This window comes from Erinaceus europaeus, chromosome 3 (genome assembly GCF_950295315.1).
Source record: "Erinaceus europaeus chromosome 3, mEriEur2.1, whole genome shotgun sequence".
Taxonomy (NCBI): domain Eukaryota; kingdom Metazoa; phylum Chordata; class Mammalia; order Eulipotyphla; family Erinaceidae; genus Erinaceus; species Erinaceus europaeus.
Genome location: NC_080164.1, coordinates 134526692 through 134543212, shown reverse-complemented (window position 1 = coordinate 134543212; position 16521 = coordinate 134526692). Strand labels below are relative to the sequence as shown.

General features: G+C 34.4%; 1 protein-coding gene across 1 annotated transcript in view; it reads right to left on the bottom strand.

Moving 5' to 3' along the window:
• EPHA5 (EPH receptor A5) overlaps positions 1-16521 on the bottom strand; it is a 116633-nt gene that overhangs the window by 25091 nt on the left and 75021 nt on the right. Inside the window, exons 6-7 of the mRNA XM_060188460.1 lie at positions 15558-15683; positions 14049-14234 (exon numbers count right to left, since the gene is read on the bottom strand). Of these exons, the coding sequence (XP_060044443.1) occupies positions 14049-14234; positions 15558-15683 (312 nt within the window). The remainder of the gene's footprint in view (positions 1-14048; positions 14235-15557; positions 15684-16521) is intronic.

The window sequence follows — 16521 nt, the reverse complement described above, 5'->3', positions numbered from 1 at the left end:
CATGATCAAAACAGAGAGAGAGAGAGAGAGAGAGTGAGAGAGAATAAATGGAAAATACCTATAGATATCTATTTTTGCTAAGGTGTCCCAGATCATTAAATGGAGAAAGGAACAGTTCTTTAACAAGTGGTGTTTGGAAAATTGGGTTGAAATATACAGAAGAATGAAACTGAATCACTATGGTTCACCATGCACAAAATTCTAATACTCTTAAAACTCGCTTCTTAAGGAATCCTTTAATACATACTGTGTTTTTCCAAACTCGTTAGTATGTTGTTTTTTTCCTGTGGATACCTTCTAATTCCCTCTTTTCTACTTTGAACCCATGAATTAACCCTTTCTGAAGGGAGGGTTTTTCCACCCTTCATACGTGTTCTATAAGTGTAGTCTAGAGATTAACTGGAAGTCCCTGCAGTATTTAGTTCTGAATCCTAATTAATACTAGCATGTGATCTTTGGAATACTAGTAATTCTTTCTGTGCCTCATTTTGTTCCATTTAAAATGAGTATGTGTATAGCTGCCTCATATGGTTGCTGCAAGAATACATTATAGAATGACAGAAGTCACTCAGAGTAGTATCTACGAATGAAACCTGTTTTGTATTATTACTTTATAAATACTACCAAAAATATTGGTAGGTCAAATTTCTTGTGATATGTAGATTAAGTTGCCTACACAAAATTTTCAAAATTTTATTTTATTCTATTTATCTTTCTGCCATGGAAAACATTTAATAGTGCTTTTTCTAGTGACTGGGCTTACTGGGAAGAATGAGATAGAATTCTGGGATAAAAATAGTCATCTTGGACCAGTAAAACAGCTATGTGAACATCCCAGGTTTCAGCCTAGGCCCCAATAACATGAAAGAAAGCTTTGGTATGTGTGTTCTTTCCTTCTCTGACTCTCTCTGAATAATTTTTTTTGTGAGATAAATTGGGCTCTTAAATTCAATCCAAATTCACTGAACTCAGAAGAAAGATTTTAAACTCTAAAGAGAATAAGCTTAGGAAAAAGCTTATTGACATTCTTTTGATAAGCATTTAGAGAGAAAAAAGAAATACGACATTTTAGAGTAATAGGCAGCTGATATTCATCTAGTAATGTGTTTTTAGATAGCATCACTAGTTTTAATTGGAAATTATTTATGATAATATGTTGCAATGCATAAAAAAGCATTTGAAAAATTATATAGGGAAACCTGAAATACCTCTCATTTTAAAATATGAGAAAAAAACAATTAGGCAAATGTTTATAAATTAGCATGATCTTTCCTTTGACAAGAATAAGACACTTCAAGACTCATTCAATTATTTTTCATGTTTCAGTCATTTTAATGCTAATTATTTTTAGTTTGAGTTATGTTTTGTCTCAGTTCCTACTAGCCCGTAAGAATGACATAGTGATAATTAACACAGATTTTTCTAGCCCTTGTAAATTCAATAAAACTGCATAAATCATTTTCCCTTATCCATTTTGAAGTACAAAGAGTAGATCTGCCAATACTTCTGAAAGCACGCTATAAAAATTTCTATAAAAGAGCTCACAAAGCATGTCAAAACATGATTTTAATCACAGTCTAGAGTTCTTCATAATACTTCATATTATTTACCAAGGACACAGCCCTGACAGAATGTAAATAGTATTGAAACTATCATTTGTGGAACTTATAATTTTTATTGATAATCACCAGAGTTATAGTTCATTGATTTATTTAGTACCAGCTTTTTACAAAGTACGTTATTTTTAGTTATCAATAGAATGCTAGATCAGATATTAGAAAGATATATATTTTTTCAGAGAAACAGAAGTATGCTTAGAAGGATTTAGTGTTATTTTGATCGACAAGATAACCAATCTCACAAATTAAATTTATGGTTAAGTGGTATGAAAAGTTCTCCCTTCTCTCCAATTCCTTAATAGAAATAATTAAAATATTTAAAATTTTATTTTAATTTGTTTTATATTTAATAATTTTTAAATTTTATTTTTAATATCTCACTATATAATACTGGTTTGTTTAATTTCAGCTTGAAAATTCTGGCCATGTCAGTCTAAACTATTCAATTACTGATGAGAGACCTGTAGAATTCTGCTTTTCTTAAAATATAATGTGTCAGTATAGCTAGGAAACTGGCACAGTAGTACATTACAGAATCTGCAAAAACAGAGAGAGAGAGAGGAAGGAAGGGAGAGAGAGGGGGGAGAGAGAGAGAGAGAGAGAGAGAGAGAGAGAGAGAGAGAGAAAGAGAAAGAGAAAGAGAGAGATTTTTACTCCAATGTGGTAGGCACTGTGTTGTTGGGTTGGGTACATGATAAAGCATGCACACTATCCAGGTGAGTAATTTTGCCAGCTGCAATAGAACACTAAATGCTGAAAAAGCTCTGGACTAGCTCACATAACCAGATCTACAGCTGAATCTGGTCTGATATGCACTGACACTGCCAGTCACCAACTATGTCGATGTCACTGAAGTTCATGAACAAACACATAATACCACTTAGGGTAAAAAGGAATCATTGGATTTAGAAGATTGTTATTAGGTTCAATATCTTACAAAGTTTGCATTTCATTCACCACTAAAGAAAATGAAATTTAAAATGAGATTCCACCTCACATCTGTGAGAGTGACCTACATTATCAAAAACAGGGGACTATAAGTGTTGGAGAGTGTGTGGAGAAAAAGAAACTCCATTACACTGTTGGTGGGAATGAAAACTGGTGCAGTCAATATGGAGAACAATATGGAAAATCCTTAAACAAATACAAATGGAACTACCTTATGATTTAGCAATACCACTCTTGGGCATTTATCCAAAAGGCATGGAAATAATAATTCAAAGGGACAAATGCATCCCCATATTCATAACTTCATTATTCACAATAGCCAAAATATGGATGCAACCTAATACCCACTGACAGGTGACTGGAAAAAGAATCTTTGGGACACATACTCAATGGAAATCATGTCCTGTGCTCTACCGATTGAGTTATTTCCCTGGCCACTCTACTTTAATCTTAATGTTGTTTTGCCAAAGTTTATGATGTGTTGATAGAATTTGTTGTCATTTGTGAAACGGCAGTTATAAAATTCAAGTATACTCAGTCTGCAAATATTTTTATTTACACATTTCCAGAATATAAGGAAATAAATCTTGAAATAGTATCTGTTATTAGATGCTTACAGACACCTCAAATTTAATTTGCCAACAAGTGAACTCCTGGTTACTAACCACAGTCCTATTCCCCCTAACCTTTATCTACAACTGAAAAAATTCTTCCCTGTATTTAAAGTAAATATATTTTTAAAAGGCTTTCACTGTATTTTTCTTATTCTCGACTTTTAATCTACAAAAAGTCTTGCTGTGACTTCCTTCAAAATATCTACATAATTGCCTGCGGAAATAGCTAAGCTTGTACAGTGCAGGATTGTATGCCTGAGGCTCTTGATTTGATCTCCAGTGTGAAGCATACTGGAGTGTGGTCTGATTTATTTTTCTCTCTCCTGTGAAATTCTATCTTATGTGAAATTTGTAAAATAAATGTTTGAAAACGTACAGAACACTAGAGCTACCTTCTATCTTACTAGATCACTTAACTGATATAATTAATAATGAGATAGAAATATGCCTACCTACCTCCTCAATGTTTCCCTGCTTCCATATTGGTACCTAATATTTATATACTCAACACAGGAGCATGACTCATCCTGTTGATACATAGACCAGGTTACCTCACAATGTGGCTCTAAAGACTTAGTGGCTCAGATTAAGAGAGAGTTTGGGCCCCATAGGAACATACTTAAAATAAACTTTCTAGCTTTTTTCCATCCCAGGATCCCTAATTTCTTCTGTTCTATTCATACTTTTCTTGGTTCCTGTTTATTAAATACTTTGCCCTGATTTATATCTTACTACCTTTCAGCTACCAAGTTGAAGATGCTACTATGAATCCATCCAACCTCTATGGGCAGATGACCTTACCAATATGTCCTGGAACCTCACCTCTCCAGAGCTCTACTCCACTAGGGAAAGAAAAAAACAGGCTGAGGGTATGGATCAACCCACCAATGTCTACATCCAGAAGAGAAGCAATTATAGAACTCTGCTCCTGGTGGCCATTTTTAAAATCTGCTTTATTGGATAAGACAGAGAGCAATTGAGAGAGGAGTGGAAGACAGAGAGGGGGAGAGAGATAGACACCTGCAGACCTGCTTTACCACTTATGAAATGACCCTCCTATAGGTGGGGAGCTGTGGGCTCGAACCAGAATCCTTGTCCTTTGTACTATGTGTACCTAACTCAATAAACCATCACCTGATTCCCCTTTCTAAACCTTTCTTGTTCTACTTTGAAGTCAAGAAGTACTGTTATATGTCTTCTATTTCTGATGTTATCTCTTCTACATGTTTAAATCTACTTTTTTGACTATTTGAGACTAGAATGTGTTCAAAGTGTCCTTCACACACTGTAAGTCTGTTTTCAAGTTCTCCATTTCCCTATCAAGTGACTCGACTCTTCGATGTCATGGATTTATCCCTTAATCCATTTGTCCATACTAAATTGAGAGCTTTGTATTTCTTCACTTTCCTAATACTACATTCCTAAGTTCTTTCTTTGACAGTTCCTCTGCATGTGCATCATGAAGTGTCTGACCTTCATTTTGGCTGTCCAAAGCCAGCACCTTCCTAAATTTGTGCAACTGCTTTAATTTATGTTATTGGTCAGCAAGTGTCAATGTGTTCTGCTTTCTTAAAAAAAGTTTTTTTATAAAATAATTTATTTACTTATTATTGGATAGAGACAGAGTGAAATTGAGAAGGGAGGGGTAGGTAGAGAGGAAGATCCTGAAGCCCTGCCTCAGCACTCAGGAAGCTTTCCCCCTGCAGTTTGGGATCAGGAGTTGGGATCACTATAATGTGTGCACTTAACCAGGTGCACCACCGCCTGGCCCCAGCTTTGTATTTGAGTTGCAGGGGAGGAGTTGTGAAGAAGTAACATAGTAATATTGTACATATTATTCCTTAAACAGATTCCTAGTCTGGGAATGAATGGATAGGTGAATGGAAGAGACTTCTTTCTCGTCCAAGAATGCTTTCTGAAATAGAGAACTCTGCTGTGAGGTTAGTCACTTTTCTCACCTGCAGGGCAAATTGATCTTGATCATCAGGCTCTCTATGGCAGTAGGGAAGCCCAGGAGAGTGGTAGGAACCCTGACTACAACACTGATACAGTATTTAGTTTTCTGGTTCTCACAAATAGACCCTGGCATTCACTCAAGAGCCTGGGGCTTCTACAGCTTAAACAGCAGTCCCAATCTCTTTTTCTTAAGCCACTCAGTTCCTGAACAGTAAGTTTAGGGCCTTTAAATCTACCGCACGGATTTAAAACAATTACAAATATGGTACCCCCTCCTAATGAGTCTATGCTTTGGTCTCTTCTTGGCACCCCTCCTTCTCCTGCTGTCCATGCACAATCACCAACCTTCATATAGTGATTTTCCTTTCTTTACCAGAATTCCCAGCTGTTCTCTGATAAAAGTCACAGAATTGTTTTGTTGTAGTAGTTGTTTTCTTAGGGAGAGCCTACTTCTTTAAACTAGGTTGCCATAGCTTCACCTCAGAAGTCTGCTTGAAACTACTCTTAATAAAAAGCAGTTCCTAAAACCCTTATGTAATTTTTTTTCTTTCATGTAGCATAAGTAAATCAGCAAGATTTTGTGTCTTCTTAACAGGGAGACAGTCAGTCATTTTAATCTCTAGTTTGTGATGAGGAATGCACATATCAGCTGATCAAACGATGCTTTTTGAAAACAAATGGTTTCTGTTAAGGATATGTGGAATAACAAAATAAGAAGAAGGCAATATATTGATGAAAGTGGTAAATGTACTGGAGTACTGTTTAAAGACTGCGTTTTGGGGTTGCACAGAACTGTTTTAAAATTGAGCAATAGTGTATTCTGGTTTTAAGATATTAATTAAGGTACATATCCTTTTTAACTTTCCACGAGAAAAATGAGAATAAATACCATTGTCAACAGGATAGCATTATATAAATAAGATAATATATGAAGATTTAAGTTTAGTTTATTTTTAATATAATCTTAATAAATAGTAGTATCTCTTATATGCAAGATCCATACAAAATATTACCTTTATATGACTTTCAATACTTTTCTGCACAATTTTTTATGAAGTTTTAAAAATTAAAATATAAGTGCCAGGTGGTGGCACACCTGGTTGAACACACATGCTACAGTGCACAAGAACCTAAGAACCTGGGTTCGAGCCCCTGGTCCCCATCTGTAGGGGGAAAGCTATGCGAGTGGTGAAGCTGTGCTTCGGGTGTCTCTCTGTGTCTCTCCCTCTCTACCAGCCTCTCCCCCTCTTGATTTCTGGCTATCTCTAGCTAATAAATAAAGATAATACACATATTTAAAAATTAAGATATAGCCTGTCATTTTAACATGGTTAGATAGTTACATAACTGCAACTTAATCATTTACTCACATAATATGACTTATGTCCTTTTAAAGTTATATAATACATTTCACTTGAAATAGACACTATGATAGATTATAAAGATGTCACTCTAGGCTGCACCTGTGCAGTAAGAATGAGGAAACATGTAGGAATATAGCTATGAGATTATAGATAGTAGAACATGAAAAAGTACAGAGGGATAAAACATGGTAGCACTTTACTATTGTCTCTGAGAATTTATTTATTCAACAAATACACAACATGCTGTACATACTGAGCAATTTTATAGGAATAAACAAGTGAGAAAAACAAAAATTACTGCTCTTCAAAACTTGTATTCTAAGGCAGAAAGGGAAAACTTTCTTTTAGTCAGCAAGTCAACAATATTGAGTTCTGATTAAATGACAGTCAAATCCTTATAGTAGAAGGGAAAATGAAAATAAATGATAATGACATTTGAGGGTAACCAGTGAAGGTCATGTAAAACTAAGAAAAGTGGTAAGAACAATGAATAATACTGAGCAAAATATTTCAAAGGGACAGAATTAGAGCTAGGTGGAATTTTCCAAAATAACATAGTATAATAAGGATGTGGTCAAAATACTTTAGGTTGTATATATGTTTGTTTGGTGTTGAAGTGTGACAGGGAAGCAGTGAATTAACAAAATCTGCAGGAGAATAATATATATAAAATAAACTAATACAGGAGAAAATGCTCAAATGGAAATAGTGTTTAACTAAACCAGAGTAGCGTATAACAAACAGCTATGAAACAGAAGAGACTTTATAAGATGGGACACAATAATATACTCAAAGGGTAACCAATTTATATCAATAATATCTGACAACTTAAATATTATTTACATAATTGTTACATAATATGCCACTGATTTGGAAAAATCAAAGAAAAAGCAGGAGAGATTCTATGAATATTCCTCTAATAGTTTTAATTTTCTTTTACAAGAAAATCAAATTTAGTCTGTGAAAGAGCTACTTGGATATTGTTTCTTTGCCATAAGCCTAACCCAGGTTTGAGCTCAGCTATGACTGTCTTGAAAGAAACTTCATTGCTCTCTCTCTCTTTCACTCCTTTTCCTCCCTCTCTGTTTTGTATTTACCTAAAAAAGCAAGGGAATTAAATGTATTCATATATTATCCTTGGAGAAGAAATATAGTATATCAATAGTTCAGTCTCAATAGAATTATTCTTCTAGTTAATTCTGATAGTAAACTTCTTGTGCTGGAAAATAAATGTTAAAGGACTGATGCTGTTGCAATGGAGGGATTATAATTTTTCTCTTCTTTATTCATAAATATCTTTTATCAGTAAAATCAGGTGCTCTGAATATTACATTAAAACACTTTGCATTGGAAATGAATTGATTTGACCTAAACCTGTGAGCTTTTAATATATAATTTTTGCATTAAGCATATATAGCATATAATTCTATTTATAATGTGTCCAATTAAAGGTGAATAAGGCTCATATTCCTGCCATGTAGGACAGTGATATAGAAAAGCCAAAGATTCAGTGATGCCACCCATAGGAATGCTACTTCAGACACTACCTCAGCTTCAATCAGAAAAATCACAAGATTTAGTTGCACTTATGTCTCATTATCTGTATGTTGCAGGTTGAGAATAATTGCTGAATAAATTAGCATCAGATCAGAGAGCATGAAATAAAGGCCACAAATAGTGTGAGATGCAACATGGTAAATTAGAAACAAGTTGAAGACTTCCTAAGTTGAACATCAAGGGATACATTTAGTATGTGGAAAACAGTTGCAATTCATGTGGAAAAACAACAGCAAGGGGCGGGGCAGTGATGCACCTGGTTAGTAACATAATACTATGCACAAGGATCCAACCAAGGACCTAGATAGGACCCCCTCCTTGATGCTTCACAAGTGGTGAAGCTAGTCTGCAGGTGTTTATCTGTCTCTTTACCTCTATCTCCCTCTCCTCTCTCGGACAACAAAAAAGACAGAGAAATATATTGAACAGTTACATTTTGCTTTAATCGTATATGAGCCCATATAAGAGCAATAGGAAATATACTAATTACTAATTACTTATTGAGCAGTTATGAATGCATTCTCTTGAACAAATCAAGATGAATATTAATACACTCCTATAATCACCTTAATTTAACCTGCTATTAAACCTATATAGTAGATATTATATAATATTTTACATATGACTGAATAATTATTTATAGCATACCTAACATTAAAAGTGGGTGAATAGATATATAAATCATGGTTTTGACCATAAGGAAATACTCTTTCCCATTATAAAAGTAGTGATCTGGCACAGTGTGAAACAAATTTACTTCAGTTATTATAGAGGTTAAATTGCCTGCCTCCAGAATTTTTACATTAGTCTGGGTAACAGGAAATCGTGGTGACTTTATTTGAGGGACCTAAATTTAGCAGCCATATTAAGACTGAGATAAAGACTTGTGATTAGTAAAGTAGTTATACATTATTACTATTACTGTTATTTGTTTGATAATATCATTCCACATCATAAAGACTTTGTTAAAATCTTGCATTATGATTTTTATATTGGATCTAAAATCACCTGCTATTTTTGATACCCTTTCAAGTTCTTTCCTTGTATAGAATATAGTTACAGAGAAAAAAAAGAAAAATGGAGGCATCACAATTCCTGACTGCAGTTTATACTATATAGCTATAGTAATTAAAACTGCGGTATTGGAACAAAAATGGACATATGGACCAATGAAAGAAGAAAGAAATCACAGAACTAAACCCACACATATGTAGGCACATTATATATGATAAAGGGGCTGAAATTGCCTAATGGAGAAAAGGAAGTCACTATAGCAAATAGGGTTGAATGATCTGGACAACCACATGCAGAAAAATAAAACTAGATAACCATTTAACACCATGGATCAAAACTAAATCAAAATGGATAAAAATATAGATATTAGACCTGAAACTATAACATACATAGAATACATTGGTGAAACATTTAAGAAGCTTAATATAAAAGACATATTTGAAAACTCCACTTCATGGGCAAGGGAAACAAAACCAAAAATGAATAAATGGGACTATATCAAATTAAAAACTCTTACACATCAAATGAAAATTCCATAAAGATAAACAGGAACCCAGCAAATAAGAAAAGATATTTGCACACTGCATTACAGACGAGCAGCTAATATCTGTATCTATAAAGAATACAGCTCAACAAAAAGAACAACCCAATTAAAATCTGGACAGAAGATATGAGTAGATGGCTCTCTAAAGAAGAGATACACTGGCACACATACATGGAGAAATGCTCTAATTCACTCATTATCATAGAAATGCATATTAAAACCACATTGAGATTCCACTTCAAACCTGTAAAAATGGGCTCCATCAATATAAAGAGAAGTGTTGGAGAGGAAGAGAGGGACTCTACTACACTGCTGGTGGGAATGCAAACTGTTACAACCACTATGGAGAATAGCGTGGAGATTTCTTTCTTTTTTTTTTTTAATTTTCTATTTATAAAAAGGAAACATCAACTAAACCACAGGACAAGAGGGGCACAACTCCACACAATTCCCACCACCAGAACTCTACATCCCATACCCTCCCCCTATTACTCCCCTGTTCCTCAACAATTGGGAAGTATGGACTCAAGGTCATTGTGGGATGAAGAAGGTGGAAGGTCTGGCTTCTGTAATTGCTTCCCCGCCAAACATGGGCATTGACAGGTCGGTCCACACTCCCAGCCTGTCTTTCTCTCATTCTTAAATACAAATGAAAAAGCCATATGACCCAACAATTACACTGCAAGGCATATAGCCCAAATATACAATAATGCTCATTCAAATGGATATATGTACTGCTCCCATGTTTATAGCAGCTTTATTCACAAGAAATAAACAAAGCGGGAGTTGGGCTGTAGCGCAGCGGGTTAAGCGCAGGTGGCACAAAGCACAAGGACGGGCATAAGGATCCCGGTTCGAACCCCGGCTCCCCACCTGCAGGGGAGTTGCTTCACAGGCGGTGAAGCAGGTCTGCAGGTGTCTATCTTTCTCTCCTCCTCTCTGTCTTCCCCTCCTCTCTCCACTTCTCTCTGTCCTATCCAACAACGACAACAACAATAATAACTACAACAATAAAACAGCAAGGACAACAAAAGGGAATAAATAAACTAAATAAATTTAAAAAAAATTTTTTTAAAAAGTTTAAAAAAAAAGAAATAAACAAAGCAAGAAACAGGAAACAACCAAAATGCTCTGCGACAGATATCTGGATAAAAAAAGTTATGTTACATATATTCAACAGAGTATTATAATGTAATAAACACTGATGATATTGTTTCCTTAAGATAGAGTGGATGGAACTGAAGAAGATTATACTCAGTGAAGCAAGTAAGGAGGTGAAGGACAATTACAGGATAGTTTCACTCATAGGCGAAATATAGATGATCAAGTATATAAATATATAAAAAAGTCAACTTATTTTCAAGACTGTAGGAGAACAATAATGATTACCTATGGTGGTGGGGATGGGGACACAAATCTTTGGTAAAGTGAGTGGTGAATAAAACAAAACTGATAGACATGAACTTGCAAAAAAAAAAAAGCAAGCAAAAAAGAAAAAAAATTCTCTATCTTCTTGATAAATGTAAACATTTATTTTTAACATGGCTGTTAAAACACTTAATATTCTGCTACAATGTGCATGTCAAATACTAATGAAGAAAAAAAGAGCAACTTCCAGAGGACTTTGCCCTCAACTTGGATCAACAAAGGTAGAGAATGTTCCATCTTCCAGAGGGAGGCTGAACAACATACTCTATGCTACACCTGAGAAAGATGAGTCCTGATATTGGGGCAGCTTGGAATGTTCCTACTCATGACCAAAGAATATGAGCTTGGATCTACAGGGATGCAGAGGTCACATAGGCTCCTAAGCTGAATATGGGCCCCAGATCACATCAAATCAGTGGGGTTTACAGTCAACAATATTTATACACCTTGCCCATATTTGGGAGCTACTGTCTCCCCAGATCCAGCTTTCTGGTCCTTTTTCAAGCCATGACATCATCTCTCCAGACAATAATTAGGATCCACCTGCATATCAGATAGCAGGCTCAGGGGTAAAATACAACAACAACAAAAAACAAACAACCTAGTAAAACCACAGGCCATTTGGAATATAACTAAAATAGGCCTACTAGCTATTTACAAAATGGAGAATCCCCTCCCCCCAACTCTTCATCTGCACTATTCCAGCCTTTAGGTTCATGATTAGTCAACAATTTGTTTGGATTTATATGTTAACTCTCTTTTCAGCCACCAGCTTCCAGATGTTAGCATGATGTCAACCAGACTTTCCTGGACAGACAACCCCACCAATGTGCCCTGGAGCTCTGATTCCCCAGAACCCTGCTCCACTAGGGGAAGAGAGAGGCATGCTGGGAGTATGGATTGACCTGTGAATGCCCATGTTCAGGGAAGCAATTACAGAAGCCAGAACTTCCACCTTCTGCATCCCACAGTGACCTTGGGTTCATACTCCCAGAGGGTTAAGGAACAGGAAAGCTATCAAGGGAGGGGATAGGGTAGGGAGTTCTGATGGTGGGAATTGTGTGGAGTTGTGCCCCTCTTGTCCTATGATCTTTGTCAGTTTTTCCTTTTTATAAATAAAACAAAAATAATAAAAAGAAAAAAAGAAAAAGGACAACTTATAGATCAATATAGTTATAGATTGAATATTGACTTAATAAAAAGTAAACTTAATACTATCCTGATGTTTGTAATGTGTTTGGAAACTTGAGATGATTTCTTTGAAAAATAAAAATTGAAAAGGTATCACTATAATATATAGTATAACAAAATCCATATCAGTAAAGCATTCTTATTACTAAGAAAAAATAGAATACAATTATATTCCAATTCTGAATTCATTTTATTGTGTTTTGGTCTTTGGCATGTCATATTCTTATTTCAAGCATTCCTGGCATTCATGAAAAAAAAGTCCTTGTAAAAAGTTCCTATTTATATCTGTCATTTCAAAAGTATTTTTTCTGAGGTTGGGTCATGGCATACCTGGTTGAGTGCACACACTACAGTGCTCATGAGACTGGGACTCAAGCTCACACTACCCAGCTACAGTGGGGAAGCTTCAGGAGTTGTGAAGCTATGCAGTAGGTGTCCCTCTGTCTAGCTCCCTCTCAATTTCTGTCTCCATCAAAAATAAATAAATACACACAATATTAAAGACTAATTAAATATATTTTCCATTTCTTTCCTGCCTCTCTCTTACCCCTTCCACCTACAATTTTCATATATATATATATAGTCTTATACTTCAGCAAGTCTTGAGTTGCTGTAAAGAAGAAAATAATGTATGGGCATGTATTCAACTAAATCTTGAAGGAATCCAATGTCTGTTATCCTATTTTTGTGCTACATTCTGCTATGAGTATTTTTTACTAGAAAAAAAATTTCTTATGAATACAGGTTGGTTCAAAGTTCCTATTAGCACATAGTATTTTCTGAGTTTTTTGAAGGAGTTCTACTTTGATTTCCATATTTAAAGGGTAGATGCTATAAGTGGATAGCCAATCAATTAAATTTTCTTAGAATAAGAACCTTTACTGACTACAAATCACTGCTATGTCTTTGTTTTATATGTAATTTAAAACTTGACTAGTAACAATTGGAAATTATATAAATGCTTAAAATCAATCTAAAATATTCCTTGCTGAAGTTCTTAGATAATTCTATAATGAGGTATACTGATTATCTGTGGGTTAAGGAAGGGAATGGGAATTCTTTGTAATGACAAAGAAATAATAGATGCAAAGAAAACACAAGTGCCACAAAGATACTATATTTAATGACTAAAATATGATTTAATATCTTTGTATTAGAAATTTCACCACATTTGTAAGATACATGCAAATTTAAAAGATGAAAAATTCTAGTATATGTGAGTAAAAACCAGATTTGCTTTAACATAATAACTAGCCCTTAAGAATTTTTCAGTTTTCTAAGGGGAATTTTCCCTGGAATTACTAAAAAGCCTCAATGAAAAAAAATGGATACAAAAAAAATCATCTGGCTCTAAATAACTGTGTTAATGATGGAGGACACCTATGGTTATATTAATGCTATTAAACTTTAAACTTTAATTCTGCAGTGGAAACCTTGAAGTTAATATTATATTAGAATAAATGTAAAATAATGTAGAGGAATAGAGGTAGTTCTCGTGTTTCTTTTATCAGGACACATTTTCTCTGGCACTAAATTCATAATAAATGAATTAATATGCATATTTTGAAAAGGCAAGTAGACTTCCAACATCATTTACCTGCTTTGAAAATAATCTACTAACACCATATGAAACAAAATAATATTTTAAAAATAAGTATTATTTAGAAAAAGAATCTACAAAAATGCAGGCAACTATTATGGATTTTAGAGAAATTTTAGTATTATTATTTTTCTCTACCCTAAAATTAATAATATAATAGAAGAATTACAGATATTTTTTACAACAGACACACATAATTGCCAGTATACTTACTTTTGGTCACAACTCCTTCTAGATGAATAATGTTAGGGTGATCAAACTGTCCCATGATGCTTGCTTCACCCAGGAAATCTCTGCGTTGTTTTTCAGTATAGCCTACTTTAAGGGTTTTGATTGCAACAGGTAATTCTCTTTTTCCTGGCAGTTTCAAACGTCCACTACAAACTTCACCAAATTCACCTTGTGGAAAATATAGTGAAGATATGCAGATCCATAATGAAATTCTTACTTTAACAATATTCTAAAGCACTCAGAATATTCAGGTTTAGGTGAAAATAGTTAAGATTCCAATTTAGTTATGTCAATAAAAATAAGAGATGAAACTGGTGGACATCTTGTTGAGTGAGATAAACCAAAAAGAAAAGGAAAATGATAGATATCAAATGAACTCATTTATTAGCGGAACTTAATAAAGTAGTGAACAGAGAGGGAGAGCACAAAATGAAACATGGCTTTGACATTGTGTATTGTGCCAAAGCAAAGGACTCTGGGAAGGAAGGGAAAGGGAGGAGAGGAAGAAAATTTTGGGGGCCTGGTACATAGTGAAATTGTATGCTTATCAGTGACTGAACTGTAAAGCACAAACCTCCTCAAAAAAGAAGAAGAAGAAGGAGGAGAAGAAGGAGGAGGAGGAGGAGGAGGAAGAGGAGGAGAAGGAGGAGAGAGGATGTTTTATATAACAGAAAAGGCAATAAGGAGTGCATTGGGGTGGAGTATGTACAGGTGATTATAAAACACTTTGAAGCTTACTAGCTTCATCACTCTCACTTACAGAAACCTAAATGTAAATAATAAAAGAGATGTTAGAAATAATTGAATGAAAGTCACTTCTTCCTTTCTTTAAGTGTCATTAAAGATGAGAGAAAAGGGGGGCCAGACGATAGCATATCGGATTAAGCACACACATCACAGTGTGCAAGGACCCAGGTTCAAGCCCTTGATCCTCACCTGCAGGGGGAGAGCTTCAGGAGTGATGGAGCAGGGTTACAGGTGTCTCTCTGTCTTTCCCTATCTCCCTCACCCCTCCATTTCTCTCTGTCTCAGTCCAATAATAAATAAATAAATATTAAAAAAAAAGATGAGAGAAAAGAAGGAAATTATAACAGAAAAAAAAAACAGTTTTACAGAGCTGATTCAGTTCATAGTATTCTTAAATACTATGATTGCATCTCTGGATAATATATAATTTGTGGCACTGTAATTTATATAAAACATATTGGATATAATACATAAAGAGTATAAATAATATTATATGGTAATACACTGAATGCACATATATGCATACTCATATACATCTATATATTTTTATTTCATATGCTAGATATTTGTTGGTTTAATTACAAGTTACACAGAAGATAGCATTTAACTATGATCAGTTACATGTCACTTCTTAAGGAAATCACTAATATCAGATTACAAACAGGTCGTGTTGGATCAGACCATTCACATAATACTTCCCCAAAGTAAACGAAAGTTAAAATACAGTTGAGCACTCTGATGTACCTGCTCCAATGACTCTTTCAATAGTGATGCATGAAGCTTCTATCTCTTTGGCAAATTCATGGACAGCTTGATTGGGATCCTCATAGGTATGTGGATCAATATAAGTCCTCACTCCTGGAAGTTTAACTGTAAATATACATGGGAATTAAAATAAGAGTGCATTTGACAGGTAAGAGAATTTTTAAACTTTGTTAACATAGAACTGTCACTAAGTCCTTTATTCCCAGAGGTAGTTGAGCAGCAAGGACAGCTTATAAGAATCATTTGCACTACTATATCACCTTTATCATTTCAGAAGACTGAATGTTAGCACTTACAAAAAATAAAGGTGTGACAACACAGTTGAACAAATACATCTTTCTACAATAATGTTCAAGTTGTCAGTTTCTGAGTCTACCAGTATAACTTCTAACAGGGTTTTTTTTTTTTTTTTTTTTTTTTACTATAAACGCCATTAAATAAGATAGGGCTATGAGAATAGGTTCAGTATTTTGTAGCATCAGCAACAGTTTTAATATTTCTCACTTTTATAATTGTGGCAGCAAGACAAGAACAAAGAAAGCCATGTCACTTACTTGACCAATCAACACACACTGTTGTCTACAGAGAAATGAACAAATTAAAATACTATAATTATAACCTCTTTAGCCTAATTTTTAAAGTGCATTATAAAGGACTGACTTTCTGTATTTCTTAAAACTGTTGTCTTTTACAAATTATTTGAACTTCGACTGCTGCTACAGAATCTGTTCAGAAAAAAAAAAACCTTCTAAGATGTTAGACGAGGAATTTTAAAAGTTGAGAAATTTTGTCCATTTAACCTGGTGGTGATATTTTAATGACCGATTTCTACTGACTGTGTTGTTGGAGATTATAATTGGCTTGGAATTTTAGTTGAAAGTATAATAGCTCTTTATTATTAAGCAAAAGGTTTTACTTTAATTATTCTAATGAAGCATGCTTT